The sequence below is a fragment of the Alligator sinensis genome, unplaced genomic scaffold, assembly GCF_000455745.1.
Source record: "Alligator sinensis unplaced genomic scaffold, ASM45574v1 scaffold1584_1, whole genome shotgun sequence".
Taxonomy (NCBI): domain Eukaryota; kingdom Metazoa; phylum Chordata; order Crocodylia; family Alligatoridae; genus Alligator; species Alligator sinensis.
Genome location: NW_005842479.1, coordinates 319,874 through 338,509, shown reverse-complemented (window position 1 = coordinate 338,509; position 18,636 = coordinate 319,874). Strand labels below are relative to the sequence as shown.

The 18,636-nt window shown below is 44.1% G+C and overlaps 1 protein-coding gene across 12 annotated transcripts in view; it reads right to left on the bottom strand.

Annotated features, from left to right (window-relative positions):
• ATP11C (ATPase phospholipid transporting 11C) overlaps positions 1 to 18,184 on the bottom strand; it is a 72,125-nt gene extending 53,941 nt beyond the window's left edge. For 3 of the 12 annotated variants that reach the window (XM_025212716.1, XM_025212721.1, XM_025212727.1), the window contains exons 1-3: positions 13,335 to 13,620; positions 7,056 to 7,175; positions 1,851 to 1,940 (exon numbers count right to left, since the gene is read on the bottom strand). In XM_025212716.1, the coding sequence (XP_025068501.1) occupies positions 1,851 to 1,940; positions 7,056 to 7,175; positions 13,335 to 13,364 (240 nt within the window). In that variant the 5' untranslated portion in view covers positions 13,365 to 13,620. Of the gene's footprint in view, positions 1 to 1,850; positions 1,941 to 7,055; positions 7,176 to 9,057; positions 9,183 to 10,184; positions 10,354 to 13,334; positions 13,621 to 18,138 lie in introns of those variants that run through there. The other 9 variants (XM_025212722.1, XM_025212725.1, XM_025212726.1 and 6 more) reach the window with 7 other exon arrangements.
• Between the last annotated feature and the right edge of the window lie 452 nt (positions 18,185 to 18,636).

The window sequence follows — 18,636 nt, the reverse complement described above, 5'->3', positions numbered from 1 at the left end:
GGGGGGGAGGGGGAGGGTGTCAGACTTTCCTTTACAACAAGGATTCAATCAGCAGCAGATAAATCAAACTGCATCTGGATATTGGCCAGGATATCAGCAATGTAATTTGGATTCATTTCCAAGTGTCAGAGTCCGGCTAAGATCTGAAGGTTTTGCTTTATTTGATGTCTTTTACCAAACTAAATACTATGGGCCAGAAACCCATGGACCATTCTCTTTGTCAAGCAAAAGATATTTCTCATCTGTGATCTTTTCTAAATGGTCTATTTTCTTCCTGTCTCCATTTCTGTTAAAAGGTCATGACTCTATTTATCCAAACCAGTGGTGTTGCAAGATTTCATTTGCTTCCTTGTAGCTACTATCTATCCAACGGTTCAGAAAACGGACCCAGTGAATGTGTTCTTATTGCTGTAATTTTTAATCCACTATGTAATATGTGGGTGGCATGGACATCAAGAAAAGTAGCCACCCAAAGCCATTGAAGCAAATGAGCATTTAGATACTGGATCTCAAAAGGAGCTGAATCAGGCCCTATAACAGTTCAACATACAATTTCTAGGCACGCCTGAAGACGGAGTCTGCTGAATACTTAACAAATCCCCAGCAGCATTCAGTGTTGCTGAGCACTTAACTTGCCAGGAAGCACTTGCAGGAAGTCCATTAACTCAAAGTATTAAGTGCTTAACTTGATCAACGCCAAGCATTTTGGCTATAAATGGCATTTATCGAGGTAATACCCTGATGCTTTACATTAACGGCACCACCCTGAGAGCTTGCTTAATTAGAGTGAAATCTTCAGCAGTCCAGACTGAGCAGTGCCTGAGTCTTGTCTCTGCCTTGGCAGCAAGTCTATTAATGCTGTCAGGGTCTTAGTCTCTGATGGAGTGCGTGGAGGGTTTTCTTACTTCATGGCACCTAGAATAACAACAAGCATTCGCTGCAAGCAATCAAATGAATGAGTGATGTCTCTAAAAAGTCTAAACTGGGTTAGCACCTAAACTGCAAAGAAACTGCAGCAAATCACCACTCGTTTAGGTGACAAAATTTTTTTTTCCCCTACGGTCCCACAATCCACGCTCCGGGACAGCGGACAAGAAGTAAATCTGTGGTTTCAAAGTAGGTGACAGACTGCGAGAAACATCCTGATTTGAGAGCGCTGTTTCAGTACAAGACACTGGGCAGATTCACTCCCGGAAAAACTGGAATAATGCCAACGAAATCAAACAGAGCAGACCTCAGGAGTGATTCTCACCCTTTAAGATCAGCAACATTAGAAACAGTCTGTGATTACCTATTTCTGCAGCAGTCACTGAGATTTTGAGCCTGAAGGAGAAAATTATATTTTGTAGTCATCTATAGGGCATCTGGCTTTTTAAAGATGAGGTGTATATCAATAAAAATGATATACCAAGTTATTAATACAACCCCAAGAAGGTCACCTTTACTGCAGACTGCTGTCTTGCAGAGAGATTTCATTTATTAGATGAATGGGGTGAATTTTGTACGTCTGATTTTAACTGATGTAAATTATGTTGGTTTTTTTAAATCCTAATAATGGATTATCACCGGGAGAGGGAGAAATACGCAGGGCCCTTAAATTTTATCAACCAACATCACCAGATGTTCTCAGATAGGTCTGCCTGCTTTACTAGCTATTGCATTTTGAATGTGTATGTGCTGGAGACATAATACAGCTAGTGATTAAAGAGATTCACAAGCACCAAGACTGTCTCAAGTCTCATTGCTCGATCAGATGGTGATTGCAGCTTTGAACAACCAGTTTAAAACAACCCGACAAAAAAAAAAACATCCCCCAGGTTTGCCAGCGTTTCTGCTGAAATCGCCCTTACCTGAACAAGGAAGATGATAAGGAAATAAAAGTTGGCGATTCTTCTAAACTGCTCAAAAAGATTCTTCGGGAGAAAATTCCAGACAGTGTACTGCAGGGCGAGAAAAAAAGAAAAAGAAAAGAACAGCTGGGTAAGCGAAACAAATAGCAGCGCGGAGACATTTTGCAAGTCAATAAACCAACACCGAGGGAGAGAACTGTGCCAGGAAGCTGTGTTTATCCTCGGGTCAAAAAGTAAAGAATGGGAACGTATGTCTGGATGTTTTCTAGGAAATGAGATTTCATCTTCAAAGCTGGAGTTGTTGCATTGCGTGGATGTATCCCAGCTGTAACTCCACCAAGTTACCCTCGGGATACATTTAGCCCGAGAAGTTTATTCTTTTGCTACTGAACTCATTCAGAAACCTGCAACAAACTCCAGCGACACACCAGCTGCGAGTTTCTACTGCAGCTACTGCCATAGCGGCTATATTCACGAGCATCCCGAACACAGAACAAGGGCCACGGGGTGGCTGGCTGCTGTATGAACACAGAACCAAGGAGCTGATCTGACCCCAAGAAATCTTCTGGCTTGCAAACTAACTGCTTGCAATCTTACTTGCAAGCCTTACTGCTTGCCCTCACACAGGGACCAAGTGTAATCAAGGCCCCATGTCTCCTATCATGACAGTCCACTGGGCTTTCTAAATTGTGCTGGGACCAGTTCAGCTGCTAGAACATCCCAGTATTAGGAAGGCAGAGTGGTGTGTAAGCCCAATGATGCTTTGCAGGTTGGCTTCCCAGCGGAGGTTGGCTTCCCAGCAGTGTCAATTCTGGATACGTTCAAGGAACAGCTTATTTAACACAGCCACGCACAGACACGTATGCACGGACAGCATTCCCAAACTCTTTTCTGAAGTCCCAAGACAGTATTGCTATCTGGTTAGCAGAAACCAGCTCCTCACTGGACCTGTGCGGAAGGGCAAGGAGGCTGAAGAAGATCTGAGATGCTAGTAGCTAAGTAGAGAGCTACTGGGACTTTTGGACCACAGGCATGTAGGATGCGGACCTCAGCTGGATGCTTCTGTTAAAAGAATCAGCAGCGAAGCAGTTAAAAGCATCTGCAGTGCACCTCTCGTGCCGCAGACCAGAGCGGCCCGCAGACTGCATCTTCAACATCAGGGGAAAAACAAAACCCCCGCTCCGAGCCACATGCTGCCTTTTATCCATCCTCACATAACCCAAGCTCTGATGTCAAGCAAAGCATATGGTCCCCTGACGGGCAATAAGCGCCATCTATTTGCTTTCATTCTGTCTAAAGCAAATACAATGCCAACAAGCAAGTGCTCTATAAAAAACCTGCAATATGGTAGGACTACGGCCCCATTAATCCCATGGTCTGACTTTAGAGAGATATACACCCCCCAACCAGGAAATTAATGGTTTTGCTTCCTGACTGTGAATCCAAGGTTATCAACAGGGATCTAGGTTTTCTCTGTTTAAAAGTCACAAATACTCTGATAAAAATAACTGCAAATTCTCCGACTGAAAACTGCAAAATCCACATTTTGCCACGATTCAAATGAAACACCACTATCTCTATATCTAGATAGAGGTATCTGTTGAACACAATGTTTTATTGATGTATTTACCATTTTAAAGCAATTTGGAAGCCTACCAGTGCCTCATTCACTATAATAAAATAAATTCTAAATACCTATATAATTTGGCTTTTGATTTGGGGTTTTGTTTTTATTTTTACCACGGACAATCAGAGCTCCCCCTGCCCCTTCACGCACCAGGATGAAGGTCCAGCTATGGCGGTCCCTCCCAGTCTATATTGGCACACCCCAGGGCAGTGCCAATTATCCATCTACAGCACAAAAATCAGTCCAATAGTTATTAATCCTATTATTTCTATTCCTGCAACACCTCAAAGTCCTATGCATGGACCAGAAGACACCGTGTTAAGTCCCGTACAATCAGTACCCACTCTCCCAGACAGCCTGTAACGTAAGTGTGTGCAAGAGGTTTTATTAACCATTGCCAGGGTTTCTTTCTTTACTTTTTTTGTGGATACTGCAGCAAAGAGAGGCATAAGGAGGGGTTTGGAGAGCGATAATGAGGCACTTCTGTTACCGGAGCTGCTCCCAAGTGTGAAAAGCAATATGCTTGCAAGAGCAGCCTCTCGGTACTGGGGGAAAAGGTTATCATCAGCAACGCAATGTGGGAGTGCTGCATCTTGTGAGCCTTCGGGGCTGAAACAAGCCAGAACCACCTTTTGGAAGCTCAAGTTTCCCCAAACCAGTTGTGCCACTTCACTACTAGACTTGTGTAAATCCTGGAAGGCTGGCTCATCTCCTCGACACATCTTGGGCCCTTCAGTGACAACTGTGAAGGAGATTTATCCCTTGCTGGTTTATTAAAAAGGCAAATGTCATAGGTTTGGCATTTGGAACCTTTACCCATTGGAAGGGGCCCATTAAAGATTAATAGGGCTATCTGTGCATTTAGGAGCTACACAAGGCAGCCTTTTAATGCTAAATTCAGAGTAAAATATTAGTGCCACTATTGGACTTGAACTAAACAATGAAAGAGATGCCAATAAGAAAACAAAGCGACCTTTAAACTAAGGCTATGGGGCTAAGTCCGTGGCTCTGCTCATCTTGCCCACTGAGGGACTCTTCAGCTACCTGCCGGATGCAAATTTAAGTCCTTGTAGTGCTTTTGACTTAACATAATCGGCCCATTACATTTAAACTACAGCACACACTATAATGTCACATCCCAGCTTCTGCACTTCAAATCTAGGACCTTCCCACCAATTCATGAACTGGTGGAAAGCGTTCCCTGGGTGTGTCTATGTGCAATTAATGCACAGCAGTAAACTCTGGCACAATATTTGATACCACATTTGAACGTGCCCCTGGGACCGCAGCACGTTGAGCTGGGTCAGAGCAGCCCCAGCTGGCAGGGGGTCCCGGGATTGTGGGGGGTCAGCTTGCCAGCCCCAGTTTGCTCTGACCTGGCTCAATGTGCTGCAAAGGGGCTGGCTGGGGTATAAGTGTCTATACATGTGCTGCTGTGCACTAAAACACTCCACCATAGGTTAGTATTTGTATTTACAAGCACTATCTACAGCAGCGCTTATTAGTCGACTAAGGCCTAATACGGTGGTATATGTAGATTGTGAGACACTTGCTGAGGAGCTAATCAGTTAGCTCGGCAATAAAATTAATTACTCCAGTCTAATCAAAAAAAGGGAGGATGCATGGGTTGTGTGTCCATAAACAACTCCAGAAGTTGCATCTGGATGCATCAAAACAGGTCAGCCCAATAATGAGAAGTTGCTCACTGCTTTTTATTTTAAAAAGAAAGAGTATCGGCATCCGTATTTGCTTTTCGAAAGCTGTCGCGCATGCAACTGCAGGTCTGGCAATATTTAGAGGGTGAGAAAGGGAGAAGGTCACTGAATCATTCTTTTAGACAAAAATAATGATATGGATTTTAAAAGTAAGTGCATGAAACAAAGTCAGGTTAACATTTGATCTTGCTGTGCTCTTGAATTATTGAGGAGGCCCTTTCCCCAAGTTTCTACTGATAATCATTAATGGTATTTGCAAGCAAGTAACAAACACATCGCGAAGACCTGATTTCATCGTGTCTTAATCTTAAGCAGACTGACAAGAGTCACATTTACCAAATAAAGATGGACACAATTACAAAAGGTATGTAAAAATGAGGAGAGAGAAAAAACACACACACAGTAAGTTGCTACAGAAAATGGAGTGTTAAAATAATTTAGTTATTTACCCTCAAGACAAAACCCACAAACTAGTATTCCCTGAAGGCCCAGGGTTGCATACTTTATGCAAAAGGAAAAAAAATGAAGGACACCTGGTAAAAATCAATGGGGGTTTTACCGAAGTCAGAACTGCTGGAGCTTGCTTCCAGCACAAAAAGCAATTCTGGCATAAGTATACACAGCCAGAGGACATCAAAATGAAGAGAGAGATCTCAACTGTTCAGGAAGGATCTTAAGTACAGCATGACTAATGTTTGCAACGATGTCCTGGGTGACTCCAAAATCACCTTAGTATCAAGCAGGATGTACATTCAACCAGCTATCTTGACAATGTTGCTGCCACTTTTTTTTTGACATTTAAAAACATTTTTCTGGGTGTGAAACAGCTTTACAGAAAGAAAGGTGAAGCTGCAAATAGCTTCAAGACAAGCCAAGGCCAAACCAAAGGAAGAGAAGTTTCATCACTCAAAATGTTCCGAAATAAACAAAGGTTATTTTAATGGAACAGCCGCGTTTCCCCCGTTATCCAAAGGAAAGGCTAAGAGTTAGAGCATGCACTCTGGGAAGTTATTTTAGTCTGCATAGGAAAATTAAAAAAAAACACAAAACAATAGCATCACTCAAGACAACTGTTATCTGCCTATTTTAAAAATATCCCCCCAAAATACTTCCCATAGTAAACAGGGTAAGTCGGTGATGATCTGTCACCATATCAGTTATCTTTTAATTCTCTAAACCCAGAAAATGTACATTGAAGAGCTCCAGGCACTTTGCTATTGGGTCATGTTGCCATGGGTTATGTTCCCATGGGTGCACCCGCGGTAAGCATGAACAAGGAAGTCAGTCTGAACTGGAGTTTTGATGACATACAGATTTATAATTGGCGCAGGTTTGGATTGTGCCAATACAAGCATAAATAAAACCTCCAAAGAAGGGTATGTGTAGTGGCAGGGGGAAAATTAGGGGGGAGGTTGGAGCAGGAGCAGACCCATGTGCACCCATTAGGGCCCTAGTCAATCCCACATCTCACGAACATCGGTGCAGAATTTTACACCAAACTCCAGAGCGGATCGTAACGACTCATCACCAACATTTCAGGCACCAGATACACAAGCATCAGAGAGGAGTTGTCGTGACAAATGCAAGGCATGCCATTTTCGACTACTGCTCAACGCCTTTTTAGATTAACAGCTGTGTTAATTAAAGCTTATGTAATTAAAGTAGTCACTTCGGCACAGCACTGAACGCTGCAGCACGTTCTTCCTGCAAAGAAGAGTTTCAGCTACTCGAACCCGGACGGATGAGGTTGGAGATTTCAGAAAGCTGCGAGGGAAGATGAAACGAGACAAGATTGAACACGGAAAGGAAAACGTAGACTTTCCAGCAGATTAAATGACCCCACTCTCGCAAGCAAAGACTTACCTTGGAGGAGACGATTCTGTTGTCACAAAATTTCTGCGCAACGTAAGCATCCGTTTCAGACACGGGGCGGTGGCCAACTAAGACGGTGCGTGTACCAACTCGTTTCTCTTCCCCAGCACACTGTCAGAGACAACACAGGAAAGGAAATCAAGCCGCTGGCTTAAAACATACATGTCTGCGTGCGTGTGCCCAGGGGTCTGCACTTAGCTTATGGGGATGGTTTCTTAACTCCCATGCTCCTGGCCTCCTCCTCGTTACAGGTTTTAGTGGAAGAAACGCAGTACACAAGTTCATTTTCTACATACTTAGCACTTTTATGCTGGGCAAGAGATGACTGCTCCCTCCAAGTACAATAAAGTCTACATCTGGAAATGGCAGCTGAAGCCTTACCTATGTAGTGATGTGGTCCATGGCAGATGCCCTACTATATGGAAGCAAGACTTGCCTCAGCATCTACTGTTAGTGGCTGGCATCTCCCATATATGAGAGTTCCCATCTGCTCCAGCTGCCAGGACATCTGTTAATAAGAAACTTTCCACCTTTTGCTTGATGGGAGGTGGGCAAAATACATCTGGAGGGCGTTGCCGGCTACTGAACTATACTGAGCCAGTGTTGCCAACTCTCGTGAGTTTTGGCGGTGTTCTTAGTCTACATTTCAGGAATGTGCAAAACTTAGCTCTTTCTTTTATACATATTTGTATTTATCTATATCTATATATATGAATGAAAGTTTTTCGCATTCCCGAAGCCTAGATTTTAAGAACAACACCAAAGATCATGAGAGTTGGCAGTGCTGTTGAGCTTCTGACATTGGGGCAAGTTGACCTAGACTTTAAAACCCCCTCTCTCATTTCTAAGAGCTTGTTTGGCTCTTCCATTTGTTTCTTTTTTGTTAATCTTCAGACACCTACCTAAAAAAACAAGCTTGACAAGCAAGGGGGGGAAAAGTCTTCTTTTTTGGGGGATGTGGACATTAATATAATTTTTCCCTCTTAAAGTTCGAGCGCTAATTACCTGCGGGTAAGCAAGAGTGTGACCATACAACACATCTGCTTACTTACCTGCATGCTCTTACCCTACGGTAAATGTGAGGGTGCTCACCCTATTTACTGAGGATGAAGAAGGGTAGTATCTTTAGGTTTCCAGTAGTTTTTAAAAACCTAGTCCTTTTCCTCTATTTCCTCTGCTTCCACAGGGCGTATTCCTAGTTCCGTATCCATGCCTGACACACGTATATCTAAGACTTCTTCCTTTATTACGTAGGTACTACAAAAGGGGGTAACTTTAAACATGCGGGGTCCCTTTGCATGATAAATCTTTCAATTAACCCCAGGGAACTGCAACATGACTAGAGAAAACAGCACCTTCTCCTCCTGGTTTTGGCATCAAACTCCACCCCGCTACCCCCACTGGAAATCCCAACCCAACCTGTTCAGGCAAACTAGGACGTTTTGAATCAAGATCCGAGTTCTGCTATTTTGCAAGTTTAAATAAAATAAAATAAAATACCGAGGCGGATAAACTTTCCATCATGCAATGCAAAGTTGCATATGCAAAGCACGTCTGAGACAAACAAAAGAAGCACAGTCCGGCCAATGTTATAAGAGCATCAGGAAAACGAACCATCACAGGCGGAAGAAACATAATTAAACGCTCGAAAATATTTTAGTTGGGAAACAAGCACAGGAAAAAAGACGCAAGAGGGACATTCAGCGTTTCAAAAGGAAGGTTTTATTAAGGAGGTTTTCGGGAAGCAGCTCTCAGCCTTCAAAACAAGTTTTGGCAGATAGAAAATACTGTTGCCAGCCCTCAAAGGTAAAAGCCAGGAAGGTATTCTGTGGCAGGCAGAGAAAATACCTTCATCGCAATTCGGACCATCTCCTGCTTGGCAGGGGATTATATTCAGTAACACAAGATGCGATAGGAGAGCAGAGGGCAAATCTAGCCAGGATTAATCCTCTTGGTGCACTGCTGACCCTAGCCGTCTCAGCACAAATCTCACCATATCGGGTATCTCTCTTACAGTCCCAGCTCCTGGACTCCTGTGATTCCCAGCTTTGGCGTTTTGTTTTTTAAAGTTACCTTCTAGCCTTCATGGATGCCGAGAAAAAGCTCGAATTGTCAACTCTAAAGACTCAAACAAACAAAAAGCAAGTCAACAGATTCAAATTAAAGGCGGGGGGGAAGATCCTCATGCTTTTAAAGGCCATTTTGAGGCCCGATGTATAGTTTTGCCAGTGTTGGTCAGGCGGCTATCGCTTCTTTGCTCTCTTCCATGACCAGCTCTGCTTTCCCATGACTGCACCTCGGGTCCCCGTCATACAGGTTCAAATACTTGCTCCTTTACTGCTAGCCACACCGTGCTCCTGGACAAGGGGATGTTTCACCCAGCAAAACCAGCTTGAGCATACAAGTTGGACCCACGGCTAAGGCACACGGCAGCACCCCCCCAGCAATCATCCCATTTTAGTGGGGATGGTGGCGGGGCTGCATGGACTTCTACACTGGGGTATTAAGCCCTAAAGCAATGAAACCTGGCACCAGGAGGGCACATGGGACGGACGTCGTTTTATCAGAATGAGATGCTACGAGTGAACTAGGGTCAAACCTTAATGAGAGCCTCTGTGCTGACAGCAATCATAGAAATGATAAGAGAACAACAGGAAGGAGAGTATTTATAGCATGTCCAAGATCCCAATTGAACGCGGAAAGAATTTCTGTCCTTCTAGTTAAAATAGACTCGTCAGATTTTCTCTCTCTCCCTTTCTCATACACAAACACGTCAACACCCACTCCTCCCCCCAACAAAAAGCCAAAGGAAACTTTAGGGAAAAGAGGTTTTTGTCCTGAAGTCAAACACACTTTTTCTGAGCAGCTCTTGCAACAGGTTTAGATTTCAGGTCTGAGCTACTGTCGTAGCAAAGATGCAGGGAGACTGCATTGATTTCCTTCAAAAGCTCTCTATGCTGTTTACTACAGATATCAACATGTTTTATTTAAAAAGATTTCAGTCCAAAGTTTTCCCAGGGCTCTAAAAATCTTGCATTTGGCATACACATACAAGCAGCATGCATTTCAGAAGTGCGAAGCACTCACAAATTCCAGCAAAGTCTTAGCACTACTAATTACCTGCATTACAATGGTCCTCTAGATCCTCAGTCTGGACCCTGTCGGGACACAAATCCAGAGCGTGTCTTATCTAACCCAGATAAGATGCACCCTTTCCTAGAAAAGTGTCTGATCTCCTTTTCGATTTTGATGATCCCCATGTGTCTAGTGATGATATCTGCACACAGCAAGTCAAACCATCCTCATTTGCACATTTAAATACTTCTGCACACACTAGCCTTCCCAAAGTTACGTGAACGTTTGCCATCCTCCGGGCATATAAACGTGTCAAGCCTAAAGCCATGTACCTGCTGCTGAGATAAAAACCCCAGAAGTGGTATCTATAACCAACCACCCAGTTTCCCAGCATGTGTCTGAATTAACTTTCATGTTAACTTCCAGTTAATTCAGAATCAGCCAGGATGAGAACTGAAACACAAGAGTGAGTCTAGACAGCTGCGTGTGGATGCTCTTGTGATGAAACAAGCCTTTGGCGGGTTTACCATTATGCCCTGGAGAATTAAGCTAAACCAGAAGGCGACACTTGTATTCCACAATCTCAGGATAAAGGCGCTTGCAGGCCTAAAAGAACAAAAAAAAAATGGTGCTTTACTTTAAACACGTGTTCCCGCACCGAGCCCTGCGCATGCCCAGAAGAGGCGGCACGTTAGTTCAATCCAGCTCGCCCAACATCTGTAAAAATTGGGTACTTTAGTTGGGCTTTTTTTGGTGCTTTTATCTAATAGCTGATTGACTCAGCTTTAGCTAAAAGCGCCAAAAAGCCCCGCTGAAGCGCCCTATCTTTACAGACGCTGCAGAGCCAGGCTCAAGTAACATGCTGCTGCTTCCAGTCAAGCACATTTTGGGTTTTTTTAAACATTTGCCAGCAACCTTTGTGTTCAGAGTTGCTTGGAACAGTTATTCTGGTCAACTCCTAAGTGTAAACAACATTTATTACCTTTAAGATGTGGAGAAAATATGTAACTATATATAAACCTTCCTAATTCGGTAGAGAATGTGTTGAAAATAATATATAACAGATGAGGAACCTGAATGTATATTCAGTGAGAGGAGTAACATTAATTTGAATAATTCTTATACGTTAAATTGAGGGGAAGTGGCTTTTACTATACATTTGACAACAGATGAATACCTGATCATCAATACAGCTATATTCCAGACATGAACGTATATGATACGTGGGATCACAATAACCAGTAAGTAGTCTGCAAACTCTTTCATTTGAATGGGGAAACAGCTGCCTTCGCATCACACTGATGAGTTGAATATTTGCACTGGCTTTGGACACTTGATTCTTAATATCCCTGACTAATGAGAAGCAATGATTTGCAAAAGTTAAAAAGCCACAAATATTTGCAAAGTTAGGCTGCCATCCCTTTCAAGTGCCGTCCCTTCAGGCTACTTTTATGGAACAAAAATTTCAGGCCAGACCAAGAAATTTGATACCATATGATTTGGCTTTTCTGCTTCCAGCAGCGTGAAGGAAGAAATGATGTTATTAGCTTGCAAGGTCTCGGAGAGTGGCTCTTCCCATCTTGGTACTCGATGCTACTTCCATTGGAGAGCTTGGACAAGGCAACTGCAGTTCTGCTACAGTCAAAAAAACAAGAGCCTTCGCTTGCAAATGCTTTTTCTGCAATAAGAAGGAGCAGGAAGCAGCAACAAGCATAGCCTGGAGAAGCTCCAACCAAAACCAAGACAGGAAGAAAAGCTTTCAGCTCCCAACAGTCTGAGAAAAGGAAATTAAAATTGTTTCTTTGCACGGGCACCGACGTGACGACTGGGTCTGAATGGTGGAGGCGAGCCTGACCTTGCAGAAGGCTTTGGCCCCATTAGACGATTTTCAAGCTGCCTAGCCCACTTTGTAATCATAGATTCAGCTGAGGTTTCCAGAAACAAAGCATTCATTCTTTTTTTAAAGAAAGGAGCCGTCTAGCTGCTTTTTCTTCCAAAGGAACGAACAGGCTGACGGGGTAATACAGCGTTACAGGGTACTACGCCAACACCCGTCATCCTTCTCCATATTTTTCCCAGGTTGTTTGCTTTGAAACCCAGCTGCATGAGGTGCCAAAAGGGCAAAATGCTGAACACCCGTCACGTCCTCAGCATCCCCATGGCGCACGTCCATAACTCGCATGCTCTGGTTCAACACGCCTTTCAGGGAAGGGACTCAACTGCAAAACCTGAACGCATGCAAGGCCTGGCTGCACTTGAAGGAAAGCATGCTAAGGGTCTGGTATGAGGCCTTAAAGAAAGACTGGCCAAAAGGAAAAAAAAAATTATAAAAAAACCCAAAAAACACAACCCTGGGCATGTATCTAAACTGAGCAGCAGCAGTTCAGCAGACCCTGACTGAAACCTAAGCCAACAAAGCAGCATGGGTCCGACTCCCCATCCCAACAAAGCCCAAGAGCTCTGTAGGAGGTCTCAGTCTGCACATTTTCTGCAAGGGACCCATCCTTGTGCTCTTGCCTCAGCCTCCTCCTTACTGTGCTCCACCATGGAAAGGAGCAAAGCAGGTTCAATTTGTCATCCAAATAGTAGAAGCACGCTGGACATCCTCCGTTATACCGGCCTCCCGCACAACATCCCCATAGGATCTTGTATGTGGGGAAAGAAAGATGCCCTCACTGGGCATCGCCCCGTCGGCTGTCTGCAGCCTCCTTTGAGCTGCTAGCAAAGGGGAGGGATGGGATCTTCCATGTTACAAGGATGCTGGGAGCTGGGGGACACCCGGGAAGATGCCCCCTTACACCCCGGCGGAGATGCAGATGAAAGCGAGACGGACGGATGCTACAAAGCACGCTCCAGAAATATCCATCCCGACCCTAGAGTTCGACCCCAAGAGCACAGGGCGTTTACAGCAGCACAAAATAATCAGCACCTGCCTTTTTAACAGCAGCAACAGCCCCTCTATGAACTCTCATAGAAATATCTCCTCCTCCGCCCCAAAGCACCTGCACGTTGCATGCCTGCTGCAATACAGTCACATCTGGCACAACCTGCGGTGGCCAGACATCCTTTCCGTGCGCACCACGACTGCAATGGCTCGGCCAGAGGGGAGAAAGCCTGCTTTATGAACTGAAAACAAGGCCAAAAAGAAAACTCCACAAACACACCTGCTGCCTCAGCGAGACAAGCGGCACAAACCTGAGATGCCCCTGGGAGAAGCAGAGCCATCCACAGTCCACACAATACCAGCTACGTCGGGCAAGGGCAGTGAGACGCGTACCACGTCCTGAGATCCCTCTGAAGTTGCCAGCCGGCAGGGACCTGAAGCTCCACGTGGTTTGCAAGTGCCGCTCTCATTCAAGACAGAGGAAGCGATGGTTTCCTCTAGGGCGTCACCTTAAATGTGCAGGCATTCGGATCTTCCCCAGTCACAAACAGAAAAAAAAAAAGCCAATCCATTTTACAAAGCATCACGAAGCAGTCGGGGACTTTCGTGTCACACGCACACGCCCTCACCCGAGAGAGCGCACAGTTCTTCAAGATGCAGAACTGGAAGCCAGGCCATCCGTCCTTTGCTGAAGACCCAGACCTGCTGCTCTCTCATCGCTGCTTTGCTCAAATCATTTCATCTTCATGTCTGCGTGGATTCTTTCATTTCAGATTTTGTGCTGCCCCCGCCTCCCTCCTATTTTTTTTTCATCCACACCAGCAACTAGGACGAAGTTTTGGCTTTATACAAAATGTGCCACTAGGAAGAAAACGCCCGCAGCGGCTAACCAGACTTCTTCTCCACCCCCCTTGTCCTGCTATTTCCACTCGCTAAGTCTTTTGCAATTCTTTGCCAACTACCCCAGGAAATTCTAAGGCACCTGGTCCCCGAGGTATTTCAACACCAGAAAATCACGCAAACAACTGGGGAATTTACTGCAAATAACCCAGCGTTCCCAATTAATAAGTAGGCAAATGCATGCCCTGACAATGCCACCTATATTATGTAAGGCAGTTGAAAGCTATTATTGTGACAAGTATACTAAATAGCTCATCGTTTTCCACAAGGCACTACAGGTTACTAATAGAGACGCGCAAAATCTTAATAATGAAACCTCAACTCTAGTGCTCTTAACAGAGACTTAAAAGCAGACGTAGGGAGAGGCTGCTGTTTCTGTGAGCAATGTATGAAGCATGTAGATTAGCGTAATAAGGATTGAGAGATTTTTTTCCACTGCATTTGAGATTCAGCTTTCGGTGTAGAAACCTCAAAAAGGAAATATAACTCACCATGGATTCCAGTGTTTCTCCAGCCATCAGAGGGAGAACTGGCTGCTTTTTCCCCTGGATGAGCACTGTGTTATGCCCAGGGAGTTTCTGTAAAGCAGCACCATATTGCTCCTTGGTACAAGGCTCTTCGGGTATTTAGAGTCTGGCGTGTCAAAAAGATTATTTAAAATCACATGACTGGGTTTTCCCCCCACCTCACAAGCCTCCTTGTTGCTCTCCTTGGCAAGAGGCTGGGTGTTTGCACAAATGGGCAGAGAACAAGGCTTCTCTACAAGGTATTTCTCTAGCAATTCAGCTTGCCCAGGCAGACCACAGCTTGCTTCCCCGAGTGTCAAAGAACAACAGTCCAGAGTGGGGGCAATGCCAGGGGTTGGCCATTCCTTACTACTTCATGCCCAAGAGGAAGTTTGGGGCTGAAACGCTATGGGATAAAAGCACGCTATGCTCATTGTCACTTGGCCCGCTAGAAGACATCCCTCTCTGAAAGACCTGCGTCAGAAGCCAGCATACAGAGCTGTTCCAGTAAGGATGGTCGCCATGCACCGACGCTGGGCTCGCGCCCAAGCATCCCAGCTCCAAGACCTATGGCACCTCATAGATGACAGACAGAGCAAGGTACTTGTGCCATGTAGGTGGGCCCAGCGCCGTGTCCGCTTTACCTGGAAGTGCCCTGCGGGTCCATCCTGGCCACCCACTGGGCTTTTGCACAGCTCGTCAATCTCTGCTTCTAAACTTTTGGTTACCAAGACTTATTCCTGTTGTGGCTGAAGATCTTCCAACTGACCTGCATGAGCCATCGAGCGGCATCTCCCAGCAAGGCACTGAGCTCCCTTCGGTGCAGCTGGGCAACATTTCTGATGGGAGCAGAGGTTTTAAATTGGGTTTCCAGCATTGCAAAAGTTTTTTCACAAACATCTTGTGAACAGGGTGCCAGGGTATTAGGAGCTGTGCTTGCTTTGAGTGCCATAGCCTCCTCCTCTGGTCCATACAATGCCATCTGAACACTTCCCACCTCCATATAAGTGGAGGCTGGTGGCCTGTCCTTCCCATCCCACACAACCGCCATTGGTTTATGAGGGTTATGCTCTTCACCTTCTTCCTGTTTCTATCTGCTATGCAGCATGCCAGTGAGGAGCTGTTTCTGGTTAACAAGGGGGACAGAAATAAGACTCAAGCTCCGTGCAGGCCCATGTAGCTTGGGGTGCAGCTGTACGAATTTGCAGGAGTCAGAAAAACCTGTCCAAGATGCTTTATGAATCCCCACCCCAAGGCTGTCAAAACATGTCCCTGGAGGAGATGGCTTGTAATAAACTCAGCAGTTGCCACCAAGTTTCCATTGGCCTCAATCACATTCCTACCACTCCCTTACCTGTCAGGTAAAAGAAGGGCCAAAACTACACACGAGGACAAAGGAGAAAGAAAGCAGCCGCTTAAGTTTTACTCGCACCATTTATAATCGTCTCAACTCAAATGAATGGCAGCCCTGTGATGCATAAGCACAAATCGATGAAGCAATGGGTCAGACAGGAAGCAAAAGTTTGGACCCTATTTCAGCTACATTACCAATCAATGACTGCATCTCCTAAGCCTGTTCAAAATAGCCTATCAGTTCAGAAGTCTTCAGTTCACACCGACAGATGAATAAGGCCCGGTGGCTGGTCCACTTTCAACCATGCCATCCAATTGACATTTAGAAGAGAAAGGGCTCTTTTGGAAGACGTGGTCCTAGGAACAAATGCAAATTGTATTCTAAGCAGCTGCTCTCCATCGGATGTTTAAATAGCTATAAAGGGACACGGGCTGTTTAGAAGACTTTTTGCTGGAGTGAAGTTCAAAACTCACTTCCGAGAAAGGCTTGTTTTCAAACTCAGGCATGCAACATATAAATCCCGTTACTTAAACCAATGTCACACCTAACCTCTTCAGTGATTTAAACATTGCAATGCTCAGCTGTATCTACTATAACACCGCAAGAGCATTGCTGTTATAACACATCGAGAGGGATGGACAAAGAAAGAAAGTACAGCAAAGTAAAAAGGGCAGGAATTTATCCTGGCAGCTGGACCAGAGGAACGGACCGTGAACCCATTTGTATCCCTTGTACAGGGACAGTAAAAAGAAGCTGAATGACAGGACTTTTTTTATTGAGGGGTAAAGTTTCTGCAGCTTACTCCAAGATGAGCACAAAACACATGGGCAGTTATGGAACAGCTGATGCCCTGGTAAGACCTCACTGGCTTTTCACTTACTGTAATTTGCTCCTTTCTCCCTGCCCACAATCTGGATCGTGTACAAATCAAGATAAAAAAGCACGAGCCTTTTAGGTCAGGCTGCACAGCCTAATACCAGATTCCTAAACTTCAAAAAAAAATTACTTTAGAAGACAATCACCGCTGCTTTCCAAGTCCCATTTTCAGCAAGAAGCAATGATTCTGATGTGAAGGAAATGCAGGAATTGGATTTACTATTTAAAGTAACCAGTGCTTAAATTGCAAAAAAAAAACCAAAACAAAAAAAAACCAAAAAAAACCACAAAAAAAACCACACACATGCTGCTGAGACGGTGAAAGGAAGATTCACTGTACACCAAAATGCCAGATCAAGATTTTTTTTCAATAGTTTAAAGACATCTGTGGGTTTCTTAAGGCAAATGGTAACATGTGGTTGCTGACGACAAGGATTTTATGCTTAAGAAATTAAAAAAAGGAGCTGTTGTGATATCATGAGCCAAAGCACTGACCTCAGACAGGTGATCTGGATTCAATCCTCAGATCTGACCACCTTTCCCTGCCCCCTGGGGCAATTTTTTTTTTTTTAACTTCCCAAAGCCATGAGCAAAGCTGGAAGATCTTTCAATGGTTAGGAAACAGTAATTTAGACATTAAACACAGTTCCTATCCTACAGGATAAACAGTACGTCCAGTACCTAACAGTGGAGCCCAAATCTCACCAGACATCATAGTAAAAGTAGCCAAAAGGCTACTAAACATTGTAATGCAAAAGCAATGACCACATGGGGAAGAGAAATGAAAACAATTCAACTCATCACCACAGAAAACCTCTACGGTCACTATAGTACACCGCTTCCTTTCCCAGAGGCAGATACCAAGAGGAGTCGTGGAAAAGGATCAAAGACCTATTAGGAATATTTTTTTAGGGTTATCTGATAAAACTAACTATAGAGCACAGAACTACAAAGCTTGCCCATTTTAAAGGAAAAAAAAAATCACAGCTTGTACTTAATATATGCAAGAGCCATAAGGAAATTTATATCATCCTATTCATCTTAGGTCTCACGAAACAATAGTCTGAAGTCTAGCCACTGCTATATTGTTCCACGGATCAATGGAAGTAGCAGAAAAGATTATTTACTTTACAACTTATATCATAAAAAAGCCACTAAAGGCAAAAAAACAACCAAAAAAAACCCCCCACCCAAAAATATCTCTGCTGCATATGCTTCCAGTTATCAAAAGTGACAGGAAAAGATCATTTGAGTTATAATTAACCCCCCCCAAAACAAACAAAAGATCAAAATGTCTAAGGCAGGGTTCAAACGCCAGTCTGTCTGGCTGGCTCAGTATAATTGTCACCCTGACATACTTTAGCGTAATGCTTGAATCATTTTAATGCAACTGCCTGCAGTTAGCTACTATTCACAAAAGCATCTGCAACTCTTCTGCAAAATGTTTCCTGATTTCATAACTGAACAGACTGTGCTTACCCACACGGACCATAATCTTAGCCACATTTCCTGGTCTGAAGGGAATTCCATTGCTTTAAAAAAAAAAAAAAAAAAAAAATCAAAATAAATCCAATCTATCTTCTATACTGAGCAGGCATTTAAGAAAACAAAAAACCCCGGGATGCAAAACATGGGTTTCTAAAATACTGAAACCAACAGAATAGAAAGAAAAATCAAGAGCAAATGAGCAAAGGTCAGTGTGATTTGCCCTGGAGCGTGTTCACCGAGAACAAACACGTTTGTGCGGGGAGTTGTTGTTCATCAGGGGAAGAAGGGGACAGGCACAAAATTTGCTCATTTTCATTGGAAGGGTCTTTCCAAGGCAGGTTTTAATCGAAAGCCTGAAATCCAATGCCCTGATTGAAAGCAAAGCTGGATTTTTAAGCAAATATCCTTTCACCTACATTCATACTCACACTCCTAGTGCAATTTCAACCAGAAGCGATAGGGAGGGTTGCAACAATTATACCACCAACC